Source organism: Coregonus lavaretus (genome assembly GCF_964263955.1).
Source record: "Coregonus lavaretus genome assembly, chromosome: 12".
In the NCBI taxonomy this organism is placed as follows: domain Eukaryota; kingdom Metazoa; phylum Chordata; class Actinopteri; order Salmoniformes; family Salmonidae; genus Coregonus; species Coregonus lavaretus.
Window position 1 is genome coordinate 12,954,214 of NC_139999.1, and position 19,704 is coordinate 12,973,917.

A 19,704-nucleotide genomic window follows, 5' to 3' on the forward strand; every position below is an offset into this window, starting at 1 on the left:
GTTACATTCTTACACTAAGAGATTTCAGGCTAGGCTAAAAGGTGTTTAGTCGTTTGCCAAGTCTGTGTGTAATGAGTCAGAAGCAGGTGGGGAACTTTCCCAATCACATATTCTAAAAATTTGGTGGTAAGGGATTTTGTGAATAAATCAGGGGAAAAAGTTTTAAATGTTATGAGAGAAAAGATTAGATTAAAATAAGTTAGGAGTAGATTAGGGTTGAAGGAACTCTGAGACAGTAAGCTAAGTTTCAAAGTTAGTAATAAGAGAGAGAGAGAACAGTGATGAAGGACATTTTAAAGTTTAGTGGGAAGATATGGTAGGAGTTTAGATCTGTTAGGAGCCGATGCATTGATAAGAGAAGATTGAGGGTGATTGAGTATCTATAGTTACAGTTCCCAGCAGGGAGATCAAGGTAATTATAGGTGTATTTTTTATAATCAAAAGTTTGAAAGTCAGGGATTTAGAGAAAGGACTGAGATTTGGGGAAAAAGTGACACTAGTGGTGATAGATGGAAGTACAAGCAGAGACAACTTTTCTTTGGGGAAAATTAGGAGTAACTAAGGACATTAACACTTCAGGTTATTGGAACAACAGGGAGAAGCAATTTAACTCTTTCAACATTGATAGTTATTAAAGCCATAAATATATCGCATTTGATTATAAGGGAACCAATACAGTACCAATTTTAGGGGAAAGAATACTTATTAGGGTTAGGATGGGGACGTTCCTCCCATATGGAGAGATAATTATGGAGAATAAGTATTGTTATCAGGACCAGATGTAGAAGCGGTGTCCCCTAGTCAGAGGAGGGATAGTTTGTACAACGATATGAAGTAGAAGAGGTTAGGAGTGACTGTTCACTTATGTTGCGTAATGTTACAGAGAAAGGTCAGGGAGAATATATGTATACTTATCTAGTGCAAGCATTAGAAGTTGTTCCGGTTAAGAATTATGGGTTAAAGGGCTATGTAATTCGTAAAGTGACGCTTATAATGGAAGATTTGAGGTCTATTGACGTTTCCACAGTCATTGAGGGAGTTCAGGAGGAGTAGATTACAGTAGTCACTCCAACAGTAGATAATACACAGAGGATAATGGGAACTTTTGCACTAGAAGTAATTAGGGTTGATACAGCAATTAAGTCAACTACTTTAATGGTAACTTTGGAAGGGATTAGTGATACGATGGCAATAGCAAATGTAGGGAGTATGACATCAACAACTTTTCTGAAATTAAATGGGGAATTTTAGACTCATGGGTTATGTTACGGATGGAGAGTGCTGTCAATGATAGTACGAATAGGGTTAAAATAGGAGAACAGATAGTAGTAGAGAGAATATAGATTCATCATGGAGGACAGGATGAGGTCTTTGATTTTAATGACAGACAAGGAGAGGTATCTGATCAGTACCGCTCGTTCTTCTGTTGTGGAAATTAGAGATAGATTAACTCATTCTGTAAGATCAGTGAGGAATCTTGAGGGTCCATGTCTGTTGAGAATTCCAGCACCAAACATGTTAGACGGTCGCGCAGCCTCTATCAGGTATGGGTCAGTCTTATGCTTTGTCATGACTGTGGTATCAGCAACAGTCATTGACAGATAAAATAATGTCATTGTCAGAACAGTGGTTTAAGCCTAGGTTTAAGTGTTCTTGGTTAAATGAATTACCCTATGGGAATTGTTAAATGGGAAAGGAAAATCAGGTAACAACGGAACCCTGAAGTATTCAGGTGAAACATTGAGGGCTAAAAGTTGTTTTTGTTCTAATAAAACATATGAGGTAAAGGGTATGTTTATGGGAATATCAGATTGTGATGATTATATGATGACTTTGGATAAGCATGACCTTAAGGGTAGTAATGAGAAATATGTTACTTTTTAATATACCAGGTAGTAAGAAGAGCAGGACTTTGATGGTTAAACGATTAGCTTTAGACTGACAATGTGACTATTGGGAATTTTAGAGATATTTGGTGGGTTTGTGATGATAAAGCATATATATTCTTACATTATGGATGGATAGGATTTTGTTACATGTCAACGTTGAAGCTTCCATATGAGGTTTTACAATTATAAGAGGGATAGCACCGGACACAGCTACATCTAGGGTTAAAAGGGTGACATGACTACATGTCATAGGCTTCAAGCCTATCATTGAAGGATAAGTCTAAGGGAGAAGGGGGGACTTTATTCATGGTATGGTGTAACATTTGGGAAGATCATATTGATAAATATTAGTTATACTTTGAGTCCAGATAGTTCAGATAATATCACTGGGGTTATAGATGCATTGAAGGAAATAAGGGATGCATTTGTAAGACTTGGTTGCAAGATCAGTTAGGCCCAGTAGGGGCAGTGATGGGTCGGATTTTAGTTTCAGCTTTGATAACACTGTGATGTTTGTAATTTGTTACTGATCTTTGAGAAAGATATGATATTGAGATAGGTTGGAGAGTGATTCCTGGAGACAACACTCGGATGCCGGTGTTGACTGTTCCTGATCTGGATAAAGATGGACAAGTGGAACTGATGGATAAATATCATTTTGATTATTTGATGATATTTCAACAAAAAAAAGGGGGAATAGGTTTATGTGATTCATGCATCATTTATATATCATTGTTATATTCTTAGTTGATATTGATGTTTAAGTTGAAAGTGTTTGTTTTGCAAAAGATACTGTTTGGTCGTTTCTTTTTCTTCCAGAAGCATTTGGGAGAACATGTGGAGATTGAAATACTCAAACAAAGACAATATGAAGGGACAATATGACTGGAGGAGATGAAACAAGGAGGGTGTGGCCGATTCCATCATCAACAATCCATTGGACGAGGAGACTACAGGGAGATGAAGTGTAGTGGACTACATTCCAGTGTTTGCAATGAAATATAGACATGTGTAATACATAATTGTGTAATAGCCTCAGGGATTAATTTTGTAGAATGATGTTTGATGTTATTGAATACATGTGAGGAACTTAGATGTTTTTGTTTATTTCGTGAATGTTTAGGGACAGGAATTTATGCAGGGAGAGTTCCACTTTACGGTCCAATGGGTTGACAAGCCTTAGAGTGGATGTTTTTGGATAGGATTTTGTTTGCAGGGGCTTACATGTGTATTTAATTGCATCATACTTTCAAGTGCATTTACATGGTTTATGAGGTTATCTGGAGTACCGACGGTGGTTGCCTGGGGCAGAGGGACCGTGAGAGAATTTTACTGTCTTGATTGATGGATGGATATCTGAAAAGATGGCTGCCGGACAGTTTTTCGCTCTTACACTCCATAGAGATTTGTTCATATTTCATAGTAATGTATTCACACTTCATAAACAGTTATTTCATAGAAAGGTATTTACACTCTAGAGGAGAATGTTTTTGGTTTAATGTTAAAGATACTCAATAAGATAAATTGTTACTAGTCATAATCCTATTCTGTTTGTTTTCGAGACGTTTAGTTCGTCTCGAAGGGGGGAATATCGTATCTGAAGATTATGCCTTTGTTAAATGTTTTTCATGAAGAAATGGAATGTTGTTTGTTAGTATCAAGAGGGAATGTTTTGGGTGTGACGTCACATACAACAGACCGGAAGTGTGTTGTAGACACGGGGATTGGACAGTAGAGGGAGCCACTCACATCTCGGAAGGTTATATATAAGGGGGGAACCACGACGGAGGGGCAGAACGAGCAGCCATTCGGAGGCGTCGCTCTCCGGGTGTCATGTCACCTGTCATTTATGCTGTAACCTCGTGATTTTAATAAAAGCCTCTAACACGATGCAGCATAGACGGACTCTTTGTTGACAGCAATAATGACCACCATTCACCCGATACGACATTAGCTAGCTAGCTACAACCAATGCCTACATGTACATTTTTTTTTATTTACCATGTCCATGGAGGATTAGCCAGAGAGCTATGTTAGCTAGCTAAAATTAGCCAGCTAAGTTAGCTAGCTAGCAAGTCTTTCCTTGATGTTCTTCTCCCCAACAAACTTACTTACAAAAGTAAAACAAGAATGCAGGAGAACAGGGACTACCACTTAGCAGTCCAATCTTTTTGAAGTTATTTGTATACATTTTGAGAAACTGTCGTTTTCCAGCTGTGCTGTTGTGTAGCCTACTGGGCGCTCTGTCCCAACTACATTCTGAAAACAAATGTAGTTAGTCATAATAGCACTTCAAAACAGCATTCAGTGGAACAATAAGAAAATGTGCAGCACAATAAACAGTGCAATTAGCTAACACAGATCAAATATTAACATTATAAGCCAACACACACAGCAAGCTATCAGATATCATTAATTAAACAACCATGTTCACTTTGTAATGAGTGCACTGCGTGGTGTCATGGGAAACGGGTGTGACATCTTCGGATGTTATTTTTATGATGTGTTGTTAAAACACTAGTAAGCCTAAATTCCATCGCTATCGGGAAACCGGCCCAAGGACAGGACTTGTACTTTGGATTATAGGTAAATGTTTGACTGTGTGCACCATGGAGGGAGGATAGGTTTTATTTAGTATGAATAAAGACAAACAATGAGAAGGGATATTTTAAAAGTGAGGAAGTAAAACCGATCCAAGAAAATAGTGCTTTTAAGACAACACTGACCCACACCTGTTGTAAGCCTATCTGTCCGCAACCTGGTCTCAGAGCATTTCGTATTATTCTGTATGTAAATCCGGCACACTCATTTTGTATGGTATACATGTATTCATTTGTGGATCTCCATCACCCATTTCGTATGATATGTTACGAATTACAATTGGTATTATATGTTACGTATTTGCAAAACATACAATATCTTACAAATTTGCAAACATACTATTTGTTACGAATTTGCAAAAAGTATTATGTTACGAATTCTAGCTAGGTGGCTAACATTTGCTAGCTGGCTAACGTTAGCTAGGCTAGGGGTTGTGGTTAAGTTTAGGAGTTAGGTTAAAGGGTTAGGGGACGGGTTAGCTAACATGCTAAGTAGTTGCAAAGTAGCTAAAAAGTAGTAAGTGGTTGAAAAGTTGATAATTAGCTGAAATGCTAAAGTTGTCCCTGATGAACTCGCAACCTTTGGGTTGCTAGACATTCGCGTTATATGCCTACTCATCCACCCAGACCAACCACCTTACTTTCGTTTTTGCCTTAAGTAACCATCTGTCTTATGTAACCATACCAAAAAAAAAAAGGTAACATACCATAATCATGTAAGTTTCCCTGAATTACTTTTACTATGTTACGTCTAGTCTATGAGACAAGGCTGCTGTCCCTGGCCTGGTACCCAAAATAACATAGTTTTAATAGCCTACATCTATTCAGAGGCTAAAGATCCTCACTTACCATGAAGTAAATTGATCTTGCTGCTCTTCGAATTTCTTGTTGATTTGTAGTCAGTATAATACATGTATTTTATGTGTAAAGGAAAACTGGTATGGGATGTGTCTGAGATTTATCTGATAGCAAGGCATATTTGGCAACTGTCTGCAGGGAGGCGTATCACACAGCCGCATTCCATCTGCCAAGAATGCTTGGACATACAGTATATTGGTTAGTAATAGTTTGGAATGTTGGGTCTCTTCTCCTGTACCCCTTACATCCCCGAGTGAGTGTGTGATCGTTTGCTTCCTTTCATGAGTGAGTGTGAAAATTGCTTTCCTTCAAGTGACTCCAGATGAGAATCTCAAGAGAGGAAAAAGTAATATTTTATCTTTGCTTTTTTTTTTTATTGTGCAATCAAAACCAGTGCGTACTTCCTTGCCGTATCCGGGGCATGAGGAGTATACGCGGAACCGTGCATCTGTTGTGCTGCAGGTATGTGTCTTGTCCCAGGACCATACAGAAAGTTCACACGGAATTTCTGGATTGGCTCCATACATCAACACGCGCACAGAACTGGACCTCATGCAGCCTAGTGTCACAGACAACAACAAAGACAGCTAGTGTTGTGTTTGGGAATCAAGACTTTAGTTAACCTGGAGGCGCGGCATAATACGCACTCAGGTATGTACCTGGCAATATGGCTGCCATATTACTTCACACTAATTCAGTGCGTTTATAAATGATTTATTATCAATAAGCGTGCATGTCGGTTGTATGCTAGTATTCTGCTCTTTTTCTGATACCAAAACATCCCGACGATTTTTCATCCAATTGTTTGTCTTGTTTTCTTTCTTCATCTTCCAGTTATCTAAAAAAAGTATGACGTACTAGCCTATCTGCTGCTCTTATTCCAGACACACACAATGGTTAGCCTACAAACTATCATAAACACAATTCTGTCAATAATCACAGACCTATAACATTCATTGTAGTAGGTTATAGACCTCAAATAAATATTATGTGATTAGAGGCCGAATTGTGTTTTATTCTGCAGTGTAGGCCTATGTTAATCTTTTGATTTGAAAGCATTTTATATTTTCAGACAGCATTTTGATGGTGGTGCTATATTACAGGAAGTTACTGAAACGTCACTACCTTCATCTAATCTTTCATTCTGACGTCTAACTCATGTGACCATGGTTCTACAAACATTTTATTATAGTAAATCTATCAGACACAGTAATGAAACATGAAATAGGGTTACACAAAGGGATTTAGCTATTGTTTTTTGTTCATTTGAAAGAGAGACTCTGAAACGCATACAGTACATTTCCACAGTTACATCAACAGGGACCATGTTTTGTCTTGTCCAATGTAGATTCTTGACCCACTTTCAACTAGTTGGCATTTCCCATAGAGTGGAACTCTAATGACTGTCTGGACTGCTACTCAAACACTTATGTTATGCATACCAATCCGTTTGAATAAATATGACATCATGTTTATAGTTTTAGCACAAAATACCACTCCATCAACCACAGATTGTATCAGCAAACCTTCCCATCCCCAAATAATACCCATACTATCTCTCTAACAACATGAGAAGAGTAAACAAAACTGTGACTCATTCTGGTCATACAAATCAGGCTAGCAGAGTAAACTGGCACTTAAGATATATTTTTTCTCATCCCCCTTTTTAACAAGCTGAATACATCAAAACACTAGTTCTCTGTTGTAAATGGGTTAGAGAGTTATTATAAACTCCTTCTAGTTCATCCTCATTCTCCACTCAGTTCTCTCTCTCTCTCTCTCTCTCTCTCTCTCTCTCTCTCTCTCTCTCTCTCTCTCTCTCTTTCTCTCTCTTTCAATTCAATTCAATTTCAATTTAAGGGCTTTATTGGCATGGGAAATGTATGTTAACATTGCCAAAGCAAGTGAAGTAGATAGTAAACAAAAGTGAAATAAACAATAAATATTAACAGTAAACATTACATCTCTCTCTCTCTCTCTCTCTCTCTCTCTCTCTCTCTCTCTCTCTCCACAGAGCTGCTGATCCCCAGAATGTTCAGGAGGAGAGGAGAAATCTCCTGTTCTCGTGGCTGTAGGTAGCAGGCAGTAGCAGTGGAGATGGTCCCCTGGGCCACCTTCCTGGTGACATGCATGTGGATACAGACCCTCAAAGCCTCAGGACTGGACAACTGTCCCAGGACCCCTCGCAAGGAGGTGGATTTCACCGTTAGCTACTCAATACCCCACTTCCAGACAGCCAAACCCATCCAGAACATAGTGGTCAACCCATACGTGCCTGAGGTTTATGTGGCTTCTCAGAATGTGATTGAGGCAGTGAGTGGAGAGCTCAGTAAGTTATGGGAGCTGAGGACAGGCCCTGTGGGCAGCCCAGAGTGTCAGACCTGTGGCCTGTGTGACATCGAGGCCGATCTTGAGGACTCAGTAGACACGGACAATGAGGTCCTGCTCTTGGATCCTTCACCTTATCTTAACTCTCTGTACTCCTGTGGGAGCTCTCAGCATGGGGTCTGTCACTTACATGAACTTAACTCTGATGATACCCCACCTAAATCTGAATGTCTCTTCAGGAAGGATGCTAACTCTCCGTCCCTTTGCCCTGACTGCCTGGCCAGCCCCCTGGGCACTGAGGTCATCATCGTGGAGCAAGCCTACACAGCCCACTTCTTTGTAGCGGCTACACTCAATGAGCGTGTGGCACAGAGGTATGGCAGACCGTCCATATCGGTGCGCCGGCCACTGTCGACCCTGGATGGCTTTGAGATGGTCATGCAGGGTCTGACTGTGCTCCCTAAACTACAGAACTCCTACCGGATCGACTACATCTACAGCTTCTCCACACAGGACTATGTGTACTTCCTGTCTGTCCAGAGGGAGAACTTCCTGGACTCATATCAGACGCGATTGGGCCGTCTCCCAGTGAAGGACACGGAGGCTTGGTTGTACCGTGAGGTGGTGCTGGAGTGTCGCTTCGAGCCCAAACGCAGGCGCAGGAGGAGGGGGAACAATATGTTCCAGGACGTGGTGTATAATGGGCTGCAGGCGGCCCACTTCAGCCGGGCAGGGAAGGAGCTGGCAGAGGAGCTGGGGGTGAGGGAGAAGGATGACATCCTCTATGGGGTGTTTGCAGTGACAGATGGCTCTGGAAGGCCGTACAGTAACTCAGCCATGTGTGCCTTCCCCGTGCCCAACGTGAACAGGGCCATGGACCACGGAGTGGAGGACTGCTGCAGGGCCAGCCCAGAGCAGCTCTCCAGGGGGCTCTGCCACTTCCAGCTCTGCGAGAGCTGCCCTCATGAGGTCAGTGACAGGCCTACTCCGCTCCGCTCTGTTCTGCTCTACTCAGCTCCGCTCTGTTCTGCTCTACTCAGCTCTGTTCTGTTCTGCTCTACTCAGCTCCGCTCTGTTCTGCTCTACTCAGCTCTGTTCTGTTCTGCTCAGCTCAGCTCTGTTCTGCTCTACTCAGCTCCGCTCTGTTCTGCTCTGCTCAGCTCCGCTCTGTTCTGCTCTGCTCAGCTCCGCTCTGTTCTGCTCAGCTCCGCTCTGTTCTGCTCTGCTCAGCTCTGTTCTGCTCTGCTCAGCTCCGCTCTGTTCTGCTCTGCTCAGCTCTGTTCTGTTCTGCTCTACTCAGCTCTGTTCTGTTCTGCTCAGCTCAGCTCTGTTCTGCTCTACTCAGCTCCGCTCTGTTCTGCTCTGCTCAGCTCCGCTCTGTTCTGCTCTGCTCAGCTCCGCTCTGTTCTGCTCAGCTCCGCTCTGTTCTGCTCTGCTCAGCTCTGTTCTGCTCTGCTCAGCTCCGCTCTGTTCTGCTCTGCTCAGCTCCGCTCTGTTCTGCTCAGCTCCGCTCTGTTCTGCTCTGCTCAGCTCTGTTCTGCTCTGCTCAGCTCCGCTCTGTTCTGCTCTACTGAGCTCCGCTCTGTTCTGCTCTACTCAGCTCTGTTCTGCTCAGCTCAGCTCTGTTCTGCTCTACTCAGCTCTGTTCTGTTCTGCTCTACTCAGCTCTGTTCTGCTCTACTCAGCTCTGTTCTGCTCAGCTCCGCTCTGTTCTGCTCTACTCAGCTCTGTTCTGCTCTGCTCAGCTCTGTTCTGCTCTGCTCAGCTCCGCTCTGTTCTGCTCTACTGAGCTCCGCTCTGTTCTGCTCTACTCAGCTCTGTTCTGCTCAGCTCAGCTCTGTTCTGCTCTACTCAGCTCTGTTCTGTTCTGCTCTACTCTACTCAGCTCTGTTCTGCTCTACTCAGCTCTGTTCTGCTCAGCTCCGCTCTGTTCTGCTCTACTCAGCTCTGTTCTGCTCTACTCAGCTCTGTTCTGCTCTGCTCCGTTCTGTTCTGCTCTACTAATCTCCACTCTGTTCTGCTCTGCTCTGCTCAGTTCTGTACCAGAATTGTACCATAATTGTGAGAGGAGGAAGTCGGGTGTGTGAGGATAGGGAGGGAGGGAGGGAGAGACAGAGGGAGGGAGGGAGGTATGAATGAATGAGTCAGATCCCACCAGTGTATTACCATACTGTTGTTCTGCTCTGTTGAATTCCAATCATGACTATTACCTTACCATGCTGAAAGGGTGGGAACTGTTGATACTGCCTGAGTACTATACATGAAAGCCCTGCTACCTTTATTCCTGAAATCTTGACTATGTAAGGTTAGGGTAGACTTTACATATTATACGATGCACAACATTTTTGAATGAAGCTGTTTTCTTAATATTATGACTGTGACCAGGTTATGACATTAATTATAACTTTGAAGAAGATGAATGAGGATAGAAAATGTAGTGTATGTATAGTTGGAAGAATAGATCTAGACAGCAGCTGTATTCAACAATGGTGTTTGGCTGTGTGATATCGGCTATCAAGGTGTGGCCTTATCACTGTGGCTTTCAAACTTTCCACCTCTGTTGAGCTAATAGAACCATGCGGACACCTGCAGGGACGGTGTGCCAACTCAGAGGGTATAAATGGTGTTGATAAAAGAGAAGGAATTTGAGGGAGTGTATCCGTGTGCCTGGCTCCTACATGTTCTATGAGAGAGAGAGAGAGAGAGAGAGAGAGAGAGAGACTCCATTTTAAGTAGCTTGTGTCACTTCAAAGCATTTTACTGTCTGACTCAACCAATAGAAGAGGAGTAGTGTGGGTTACTGTTTATAATAAGGGTTACTGTTTATAAGAAGGGTTACTGTTTATAAGAAGGGTTACTGTTTATAAGAAGGGTTACTCAACTTATTCCATCTCGGTAGTGTTTAAGCAGATGACACCATGAGTTGTCTGCTGTCGTTCGTTATTACTGTCATTGGTGTTTACAACTCAATACTAAAATACACTGTTAGAAAAGTGTACTGCCAGCCATATTGTCAGTGTTAAACATCTCAACGGTTATAGTTGAGTTGTAGGATCAGGGAAGATCAGATAAAGATGTGTGTAGAAGACACTTAAAGGAATGGTAAAGAGGCATGTCAGAGCAGGTTAGCTAATTGCACTGTGTTGGAGTAGCTTTATTTAAGTTCTGCTGGGTGGAGGTGGGCAGTGGTTGTGTTGTGGTGGGGAGTGGATGTGTTGTGGTGGGGAGTGGATGTGTGGTGGTGGGGAGTGGATGTGTTGTGGTGGGGAGTGGATGTATGGTGGTGGGGAGTGGATGTGTTGTGGTGGGGAGTGGATGTGTTGTGGTGGGGAGTGGATGTGTTGTGGTGGGGAGTGGATGTATGGTGGTGGGGAGTGGATGTGTTGTGGTGGGGAGTGGATGTGTTGTGGTGGGGAGTGGATGTGTTGTGGTGGGGAGTGGATGTGTTGTGGTGGGGAGTGGATGTGTTGTGGTGTGGGAGTGGATGTGTTGTGGTGGGGAGTGGTTGTGTGGTGGTGGGGAGTGGATGTGTGGTGGGGTGGGGAGTGGATGTGTTGCGGTGGGGAGTGGATGTGTTGCGGTGGGGAGTGGATGTGTTGCGGTGGGGAGTGGATGTGTTGCGGTGGGGAGTGGATGTGTTGTGGTGGGGAGTGGTGGTGGGGAGTGGATGTGTGGTGGTGGGGAGTGGATGTGTGGTGGTGGGGAGTGGATGTGTTGTGGTGGGGAGTGGATGTGTTGTGGTGGGGAGTGGATGTGTTGTGGTGGGGAGTGGATGTGTGGTGGTGGGGAGTGGATGTGTGGTGGTGGGGAGTGGATGTGTGGTGGTGGGGAGTGGATGTGTGGTGGTGGGGAGTGGATGTGTTGCGGTGGGGAGTGGATGTGTGGTGGTGGGGAGTGGATGTGTGGTGGTGGGGAGTGGATGTGTTGTGGTGGGGAGTGGATGTGTGGTGGTGGGGAGTGGATGTGTTGTGGTGGGGAGTGGATGTGTGGTGGTGGGGAGTGGATGTGTGGTGGTGGGGAGTGGATGTGTTGCGGTGGGGAGTGGATGTGTGGTGGTGGGGAGTGGATGTGTGGTGGTGGGGAGTGGATGTGTTGTGGTGGGGAGTGGATGTGTGGTGGTGGGGAGTGGATGTGTTGTGGTGGGGAGTGGATGTGTGGTGGTGGGGAGTGGATGTGTGGTGGTGGGGAGTGGATGTGTGGTGGTGGGGAGTGGATGTGTGGTGGTGGGGAGTGGATGTGTGGTGGTGGGGAGTGGATGTGTGGTGGTGGGGGGTGTGTGTGCGTGCGGGAAGGAGGGAGGGTTGTATCCGAGGCTGTCTGAAAACAGTATTAAAACACATTACAGTTGAACTTTTTGCAGTTTAATGGAGAATATGACAAACAACCAATACAGTAAGCTCCCAAAGTATTGGGACAGTGACAAATGTGTTGTTGTTTTGTCTCTGTACTTCAGCAATTTGGATTTGAAATGATACAATGACTAAAGTTACAGACACACAAATATCATACCCCCAAGACATGCTAACCTCTCACCATTACAGTAACAGGGGAGGTAAAAAATGTTTTTGGGGGGGTACGATATTTGTGCGTCTGTAACTTTCTCACTCATCATTATTCACGATTCATTCAGGATTATCCGTAATCATGGTAGCATCCACATTAATGTAGAAGTGTTAAGAAACATATTATATTCTTATTTACAAATTAAGTGACTCCAAAATGGCACAATGCATTATTTACCATTAATTTTCATTGGGCACAAAATAATCAGAAACACAACCAAAACAAACAGCAAATACATCCAACCAATTTGTAGAGTCACAAGCTTGATATAGTCATTGCATGCTATGAATATGGGACCACACACTTAACTTTGTACTACTTTAAAACACATCTAAGTGGATTTGTGTCACGAGAATTTCTATCTCTAATACTCAAGCTTTGAATAATTCCCAGAGGTTGTAAGACTCTAGTTAATTAAGAATTAAACACATTCTCCAGTCTGCAATGGATCAGCAATTTTATTCAGAGAGCGCTCTGGCGCTAAAAACACACACATCCTTTTTATATGCATCCACACAAAGAACTTTGCTCCGCCCACCTTTAGGCGGCCTATACATTTCCACAGTATAGAATGGTTAAGTTTGACAGTTTCTAGGTCTCCTTTCCCCTGGAATGTTTGTCTCAGCAGTTTCTACCCCTCTTTTCTGTTAGTGGGTTTATTGTCTTATAACTCTAACACAGTTTACATAGTTAAACAGTATCGGGGTGGAATACTTTTAGTCATTATAATAAACATACAAATTCATCTATCAAAATGGGGGGGACGACTATGTACAAAAGGTGCTGTAATTTCTAAACGGTTTACCCAATATGGATGAAAATACCCACAAATTAAAGCTGACAGTCTACACTTTAACATCATAGTCATTGTATCATTTCAAATTCAAAGTTCTGGAGTACAGTGTCAAAACAACAAAAAATGTGTCACTGTCCCAATACATTTGGAGCTCACTGTATGTAATGTAAAATAAACCAGAGGATCCACCAACGTAATAAACCTAATCTAAAAAGGAAAATGGAAAATGTGTGAAATGACCGTTCATGTCTGAATAGTCAGTCAGTATGAGTAATCTCTCTATGTGTGTCTGCAGAGCTCAGAGAACAACGCTACATGCATGGTCAAGCCCACCCTGGTGTCTAAGCCATACTACAGGGTGGACCTCTTCAATAGGTACATGAACAACATCCTGCTCACCTCAGTACTGGTCACCATCATCGGGAACAACACTGTGGCACACATTGGCACTAAGGACGGCAGGCTGTTGCAGGTGTGTGTGTGATACAGTACAGTAAACTCCTGAAACGTCTGGTGGGAGAATATGATAATATAATATATTCATGAATGCAGACAGTGAAAGTGGAGGTAGATGGAGTTATATTTCAAAGTTTTACCATGTGCATGACTGTCTTTTCTCAAGTATAAACATTATATAATCAGTGCTCTCCAATGACGTTCATTAGCTCTCTCAGCATTGTAACCAACATAAGTAGAACATATCACAAGTCCATTCCTTTCATAGGTCTGCAATGGCTTAATGATATAGTTTATTTGACTGTTGTAGCTCATCCTGAGGAGGTCAAGTCCCATCATCTTTGCCAACTATTCTCTGGGAGAGGACACCAAGGTGTCCAGGAAAGCTGCTGTGCAATCTAACGAGTCCTTGCTCTTTGTGGTTGGAAATAAGGTGCCTTTTCAATTCAATCATAAATACTTACTGGTATTCACTTGTTTTTTACTTGTGACTTATTTTGGCAATGTGTGACCATTTCCTCTCTCTCTCTCTCTCTCTCTCTCTCGCTCTCTCTGTCTCTCTGTCTCTCGTTCTCTCTTTCTCTCTCTCTCTCGCTCTCTCTGTCTCTCTCTCTCGCTCTCTCTCGCTCTCTCTGTCTCTCTCTCTCTCTCTGTCGCTGTCTCTCTTTGTCTTTCTTTCTCTATTCTCTCTCTCTGTGCCAGATGTTCAGTGTGTCTCCTAAAGGACCAGGATGTAAACACTTCCTGACCTGCTCCACGTGTCTGACGGCGCCCAGGTTCATAGGGTGTGGCTGGTGTTCGGGGGCGTGCACCAGGCAGGAGGAGTGCCTCCTCCAGTGGAAGAGTGAGTCCTGTCCTCCGGTCATCACGAAGGTAAGACTGCTGGGGGCTGAAGTAGGGAGTTGAAGAGAAGATGACTCAGCAGAGGGAGGGTCTTGTCTTGTCTTTTCATCTGATCATAAATGTCAGAACAACGACCACCAAACACGTAGGTCGAAGAAACCAAGACATTAGCAATAGGATATTTGAAACCGAGTACAGTGCCTTCAGAAGGTATTCACACCGCTTTACTTTTTCCACATTTTGTTATGTTACAGCCTGAATTTAAAATGGATTACATTGAGATTTTGTGTCACTGGCCTACACACAATACCCCATAATGTCAAAGTGGAATTATGTTTTTATAAATGTTTACAAATTAATTAAATGAAAAGCTGAAATCAATAAGTATTCAACCCCTTTGTTATAGCAAGCTTAAATAAGTTCAGTAGTAATAATTTGCTTAACAAGTCACAATACGTTGCATGGACTCACTCTGTGTGCAATAATAGTGTTTAACAGGATTTTTGAATGACTACCGCATCTCTGTACCCCACACATATAATTACAGTATCTGTAAGGTCCCTCAGTCGAGCAGTGAATTTCAAACACAGATTCAACCCCAAAAAACAGGGAGGTTTTCCAATGCCACGCAAAGAAGGGCACCTATTGGTAGATGGGTAAAAAAAAATAGAGATTGAAAATCCCTTTGACCATGGTAAAGTTATTAATTACACTTTAGATGGTTTATCAATACACCCAGTCACTACAAAGATACAGGCGTCCTTCCTAACTCAGTTGCTGGAGAGGAAGGAAACTGCGCAGGGATTTCACCATGAGGCCAATGGTGACTTTAAAACAGCTACAGAGTTAAATGGCTGTGATAGGAGAAAACGGAGGATATATCAACAACATTGTAGTTACTCCACAATACTAACCTAAATGACAGAGTGAAAAGAAGGAAGCCTGTACAGAATAAAAATATTCCAAAACATGCATCCTGTTTGTAATAAGGCACTAAAGTAAAACTGCAAAAAAAAATAGCATAGAAATTAAATTTATTTCCTGAATACAAAGCGTTATGTTTGGGGCAAATCCAACACAACACATCACTGAGTACCACCCTTCATATTTTCAAGCATGGTGGTGGCTGCATCATGTTATGGGTATGCTTGTCATCGGCAAGGACTAGGGAGTTTTTAGGATAAAAAGAAACAGAATAGATCTAAGCACAGGCAAAATCCTAGAGGAAAACCTGGTTCAGTCTGCTTTCCAACAGACACTGGAGTTGCTTACCAAGATGACATTGAATGTTCCTGAGTGGCCTAGTTACAGTTTTGACTTAAATTGGCTTGAAAATGGCTGTTTAGCGATGATCAACAACCAACTTGACAGAGCTTGAAGAATTTTTTAAATAATAATATGCAAATATTGTACAATCCAGATTTGCAAAGCTCTTAAGCCTTGTTCACACTGCAGGCCTTAATGCTCAAATCAGTTTAGTTTTTCAAATCCGTTTTGGACTACTGAATGTTCAAACAGCAAGTTACAAGTGACCAAATCGGATTTGTTTGTGTTCAGCCAGCAGTCATTTGCAGACAAGGCTACGCTAGTTGTCATATTAATGACGGGTGTGTGTGCAGTTGTGTAGGCTGATTGGTGGTGGTGCTCATGCTTCCTATCACTCAGAAGTTATGTAGCACGCTAAGGTGACAACGATGCCTGCCATGGTCGTTTCTCAGTTGCTTTCAATGTTCAAAATCTGCCTTCAGAAAGAACACTTAAAGCCTCAAAGGATAACATGATCCAACTTTCAAAACAAGTCCTTTTTGGCTAGCCACAGCAGTTTAACCTAGCTAGGTAGCTGTTTAACTTTCTAGCACATTCATTCGTTTGTTTGTAAACAATTAACAAGCTAGTTAGCTACCACATGTTCTTGTCAAACTGGCAACAGACTAGCTAGCAAGCAACAAGATATGCTGAATAACAGTCTAAATCCCGCTTGAGGGCAAATAAATCAGATTTGAATGTTCAGACACAAGTCACATGGCCAGGAATCAGATTTGTATCTTAATTTATGTAAACCACCTATGAAGGTGGTTTGAAATGTGTCTTGAAATATCTGATTCCATGTGCTTTTTGGCTGTTCAGGGTACAGGAAAAAGAACAGATTCAAATCAGATTTGCAAATAAATAGGGTTTGAGTCACTTCAAACTGCCAATGTGAACAAGGCTTTAGAGACTTACCCAGAAAGACTCACAGCTGTAATCACTGCCAAAGTTGATTCTAACATATATTGACTCAGGGGTGTGACTACTTATGTAAATGAGATATTTCTGTATTTCATTTTCAATAAATGTGCAAACATTTCTAAAAACATGTTTTCACTTTGTCATTATGGGGTAGTATGTGTAGATGGGTGAGGAAAAAAAGTATCAATTTAATCCATTTTGAATTCAGGCTGTAACACAACAACATGTGGAATAAGTCAATGGGTATGAATACTTTCTGAAGGCACTGTAGTTCAGTATTTGAGGAAATTAGTTAAGCATTTGAGGAAGTTTCAACTGCATCTGAGACAAGTCTTCCTGATGGTATTGTATTGGGGATCCAGTTTTTCCCAAAGACGGCTCCCCCTGATGGTGAGACAGAGCTGAGGCTGTGTGGCTGGGAGTTCCAGTCTCCTCTACGACCAGCCATCATCAGCGAGGAGACCCACTTGGTGCGAGTGGGAGAGACCCCCTGCACTGTGCTGTCAGAGAAGAGCAATAGTACACAGTGAGTAACACACACAGACAGACAGATAGAATGTATAGAGAAAATAAACTCATCCCAAATAAACTCTGTGAAACACTTTTATGCTGAGGCTATAGGCATCACTGATCTTTCTCGCTGACCCTTCCTTCCTAGGCTGGTGTGTAGCCTTCACCCTAAGGTTCCAGGTCCATCCCAGGATCTCAACATCACTGTGGCAGTGCATGAGGGGAAGGTGAAGGGACGCTACTCAATCCAAGGCCATGCCCAAATGATAGGGTTCACTTTTGTGGTGAGGAGGATTACATTTATTTTATTGTTGACACAGTAAAAAACGAATTTGCATTAGAGAGGCTTCCATTAAACAAAACCCTCTGTGTTCTATTAGATACATAACTCTCAATCCATGATAAGGCAGAGGATGTAAATCCAGAAATAACTGACACCCTTAACATAGAGCTCCAGTCAGTTTTAGAATGGGTATCTAGCAATAGGCTGGTGCTAAATATCTCAAAAACTAAAAACTGTGTTTTTGGGACAAATAACTCAACCCTAAACCTCAACCAGGCAGGTCCTACAGGCCCTAGTTTTGTTGCACATGGACTAGTGCCCAGTTGTGTGGTCATGTACGACAAAGAAGGACATAAGAAAATTGCAGTTGGTCCAGAACAGAGCAGCATGTATTGCACTTAGATGTACACGGAGGGTGAATGTCAGTGGTATGCATGTCGATCTCTCCTGGCTCAAAGTTGTGGAGAGATTGACTGCAACACTATTGGTCTTTGTGAGAGGTGTTGATGGGTTAAAGGTACCGAGCTGTCTGTTCAAGCAGTTGGCACACAGTTCGGACACTCATCAGGACCACATAAGACATGCGGTCTCTTCACAGTCCCCAGGTCCAGAGCAGAGGCTGGGAAACACAGTATTAAATAGAGCCATGACTACATGTAACTCAGGTAACTTAAACTAGCAATAAAACCAGATTCAAAAACCAGATAAAAGAACATGCAATTCTCTGGCAACAGCTCTGGTGGACATTCCTGCAGTCAGCATGCCAATTACAAGCTCACTCAAAGCTTGAGACATCTGTGGCATTGGGTTGTGTGACCTTTTATTGTCCCCAGAACAAGGTGCACCTGTGTAATGATCATGGTGTTTAATCAGCTTCTTGATTTGCCACACCTGTCAGGTGGATGGACTATCTTGGCAAAGGAGAAATGCTCACTAACAGGGGTGTAAACTAATTTGTGCACAACATTAGAGAAAAATAAGCTTAATTTCAAGGATTATTTTATTCAGCTCATGAAACATGGGACCAACACTTTACATGTTACGTTTGATTTTTGTTCAGTGTATGGCAACAAAAATATAAACGCAACATGCAACAATTTCAAAGAGTTAAAGTTCACATAATCAGTCAAAATCAGTCAATTGAAATAAATTCATTAGGCTCTAATCTATGGATTACACATGACTGGGAATACAGATATGCATCTGTTCGTCACAGATACCTTAAAAAAACTGTAGGGGCGTGGATCAGAAAACCAGTCAGTATCTGGTGTGACCACCATTTGCCTCATGCAGCACGACACATCTCCTTCGCATAGAGTTGATCCGGCTGTTGATTGTGGCCTGTGGAATGTTGTCCCACTCATCTTCAATGGCTGTGTGAAGTTGCTGGATATTGGCGGGAACTGGAACACACTGTCGTACACATCGATCCAGAGCATCCCAAACATGCTCAATGGGTGACATGTCTGGTGAGTATGCAGGCCTTGGAAGAACTGGGACATTTTCAGCTTCCAGGAATTGTGTACAGATCCTTGTGATATGGGGCCGTGCATTATCATGCTGAAACGTGAGGTGATGGCGGCGGATGAATGGCACGACAATGGGCCTCAGGATCTCGTCACGGTAACTCTGTGCATTCAAATTGCCATAGATAAAATGCAATTGTGTTCGTTGTCCATAGCTTATGCCTGCCCATAACATAACCCCACCGCCATCATGGGGCACTCTGTTCCCAACATTGACATCAGCAAACCGCTCGCACACACAACTCCATAAAAGTGGTCTGCGGTTGTGAGGCCAGTTGGACGTACTGCCAAATTCTCTAAAACGACATTGGAGGTGGCTTATGTTAGAGAACTGGACATTAAATTCTCTGGCAACAGTTCTGGTGGACATTCCTGCAGTCAGCATGCCAATTGCACCCCCCCTCAAAATTGTCCCCAGCACAAGGTGCCCCTGTGTAATGATCATGCTGTTTAATCAGCTTCTTGATATGCTACACCTGTCAGGTGGATGGATTATCTTTGCAAATGAGAAATGCTCACTAGCAGGTATGTAAACAACATTTGAGAGAAATAAGCGTTTTGTGCATATCCAACATTTCTGAGATCTTTTATTTCAGCTCATGGATCATGAGATCAACACTTGACATGTTGCGTTTATAATTTCGTTCTGTATGTACAGTACCAGTCAAAAGTTTGGACACACCTACTCATTCAAGAGTTTTTCTTTATTTTTACTATTTTCTACATTGTATAATAATAGTGAAGACATCAAAACTATTAAATAATACATATGGAATCATGTAGTAACCAAAAAAGTGTTAAACAAATCAAAATATATTTTATA

The 19,704-nt window shown here is 42.5% G+C and overlaps 1 protein-coding gene across 1 annotated transcript in view; it reads left to right on the top strand.

Annotated features, from left to right (window-relative positions):
* The first annotated feature begins 5,775 nt into the window (after nt 1-5,775).
* The window catches only part of LOC311138487 (macrophage-stimulating protein receptor-like), a 32,650-nt gene continuing 18,721 nt past the window's right edge, over nt 5,776-19,704 (top strand). Inside the window, exons 1-7 of the mRNA XM_084173182.1 lie at nt 5,776-5,998; nt 7,362-8,644; nt 13,330-13,506; nt 13,801-13,923; nt 14,193-14,363; nt 16,925-17,088; nt 17,221-17,356. Coding sequence (XP_084029308.1) covers nt 7,445-8,644; nt 13,330-13,506; nt 13,801-13,923; nt 14,193-14,363; nt 16,925-17,088; nt 17,221-17,356 — 1,971 coding nt within the window. The 5' untranslated portion in view covers nt 5,776-5,998; nt 7,362-7,444. The remainder of the gene's footprint in view (nt 5,999-7,361; nt 8,645-13,329; nt 13,507-13,800; nt 13,924-14,192; nt 14,364-16,924; nt 17,089-17,220; nt 17,357-19,704) is intronic.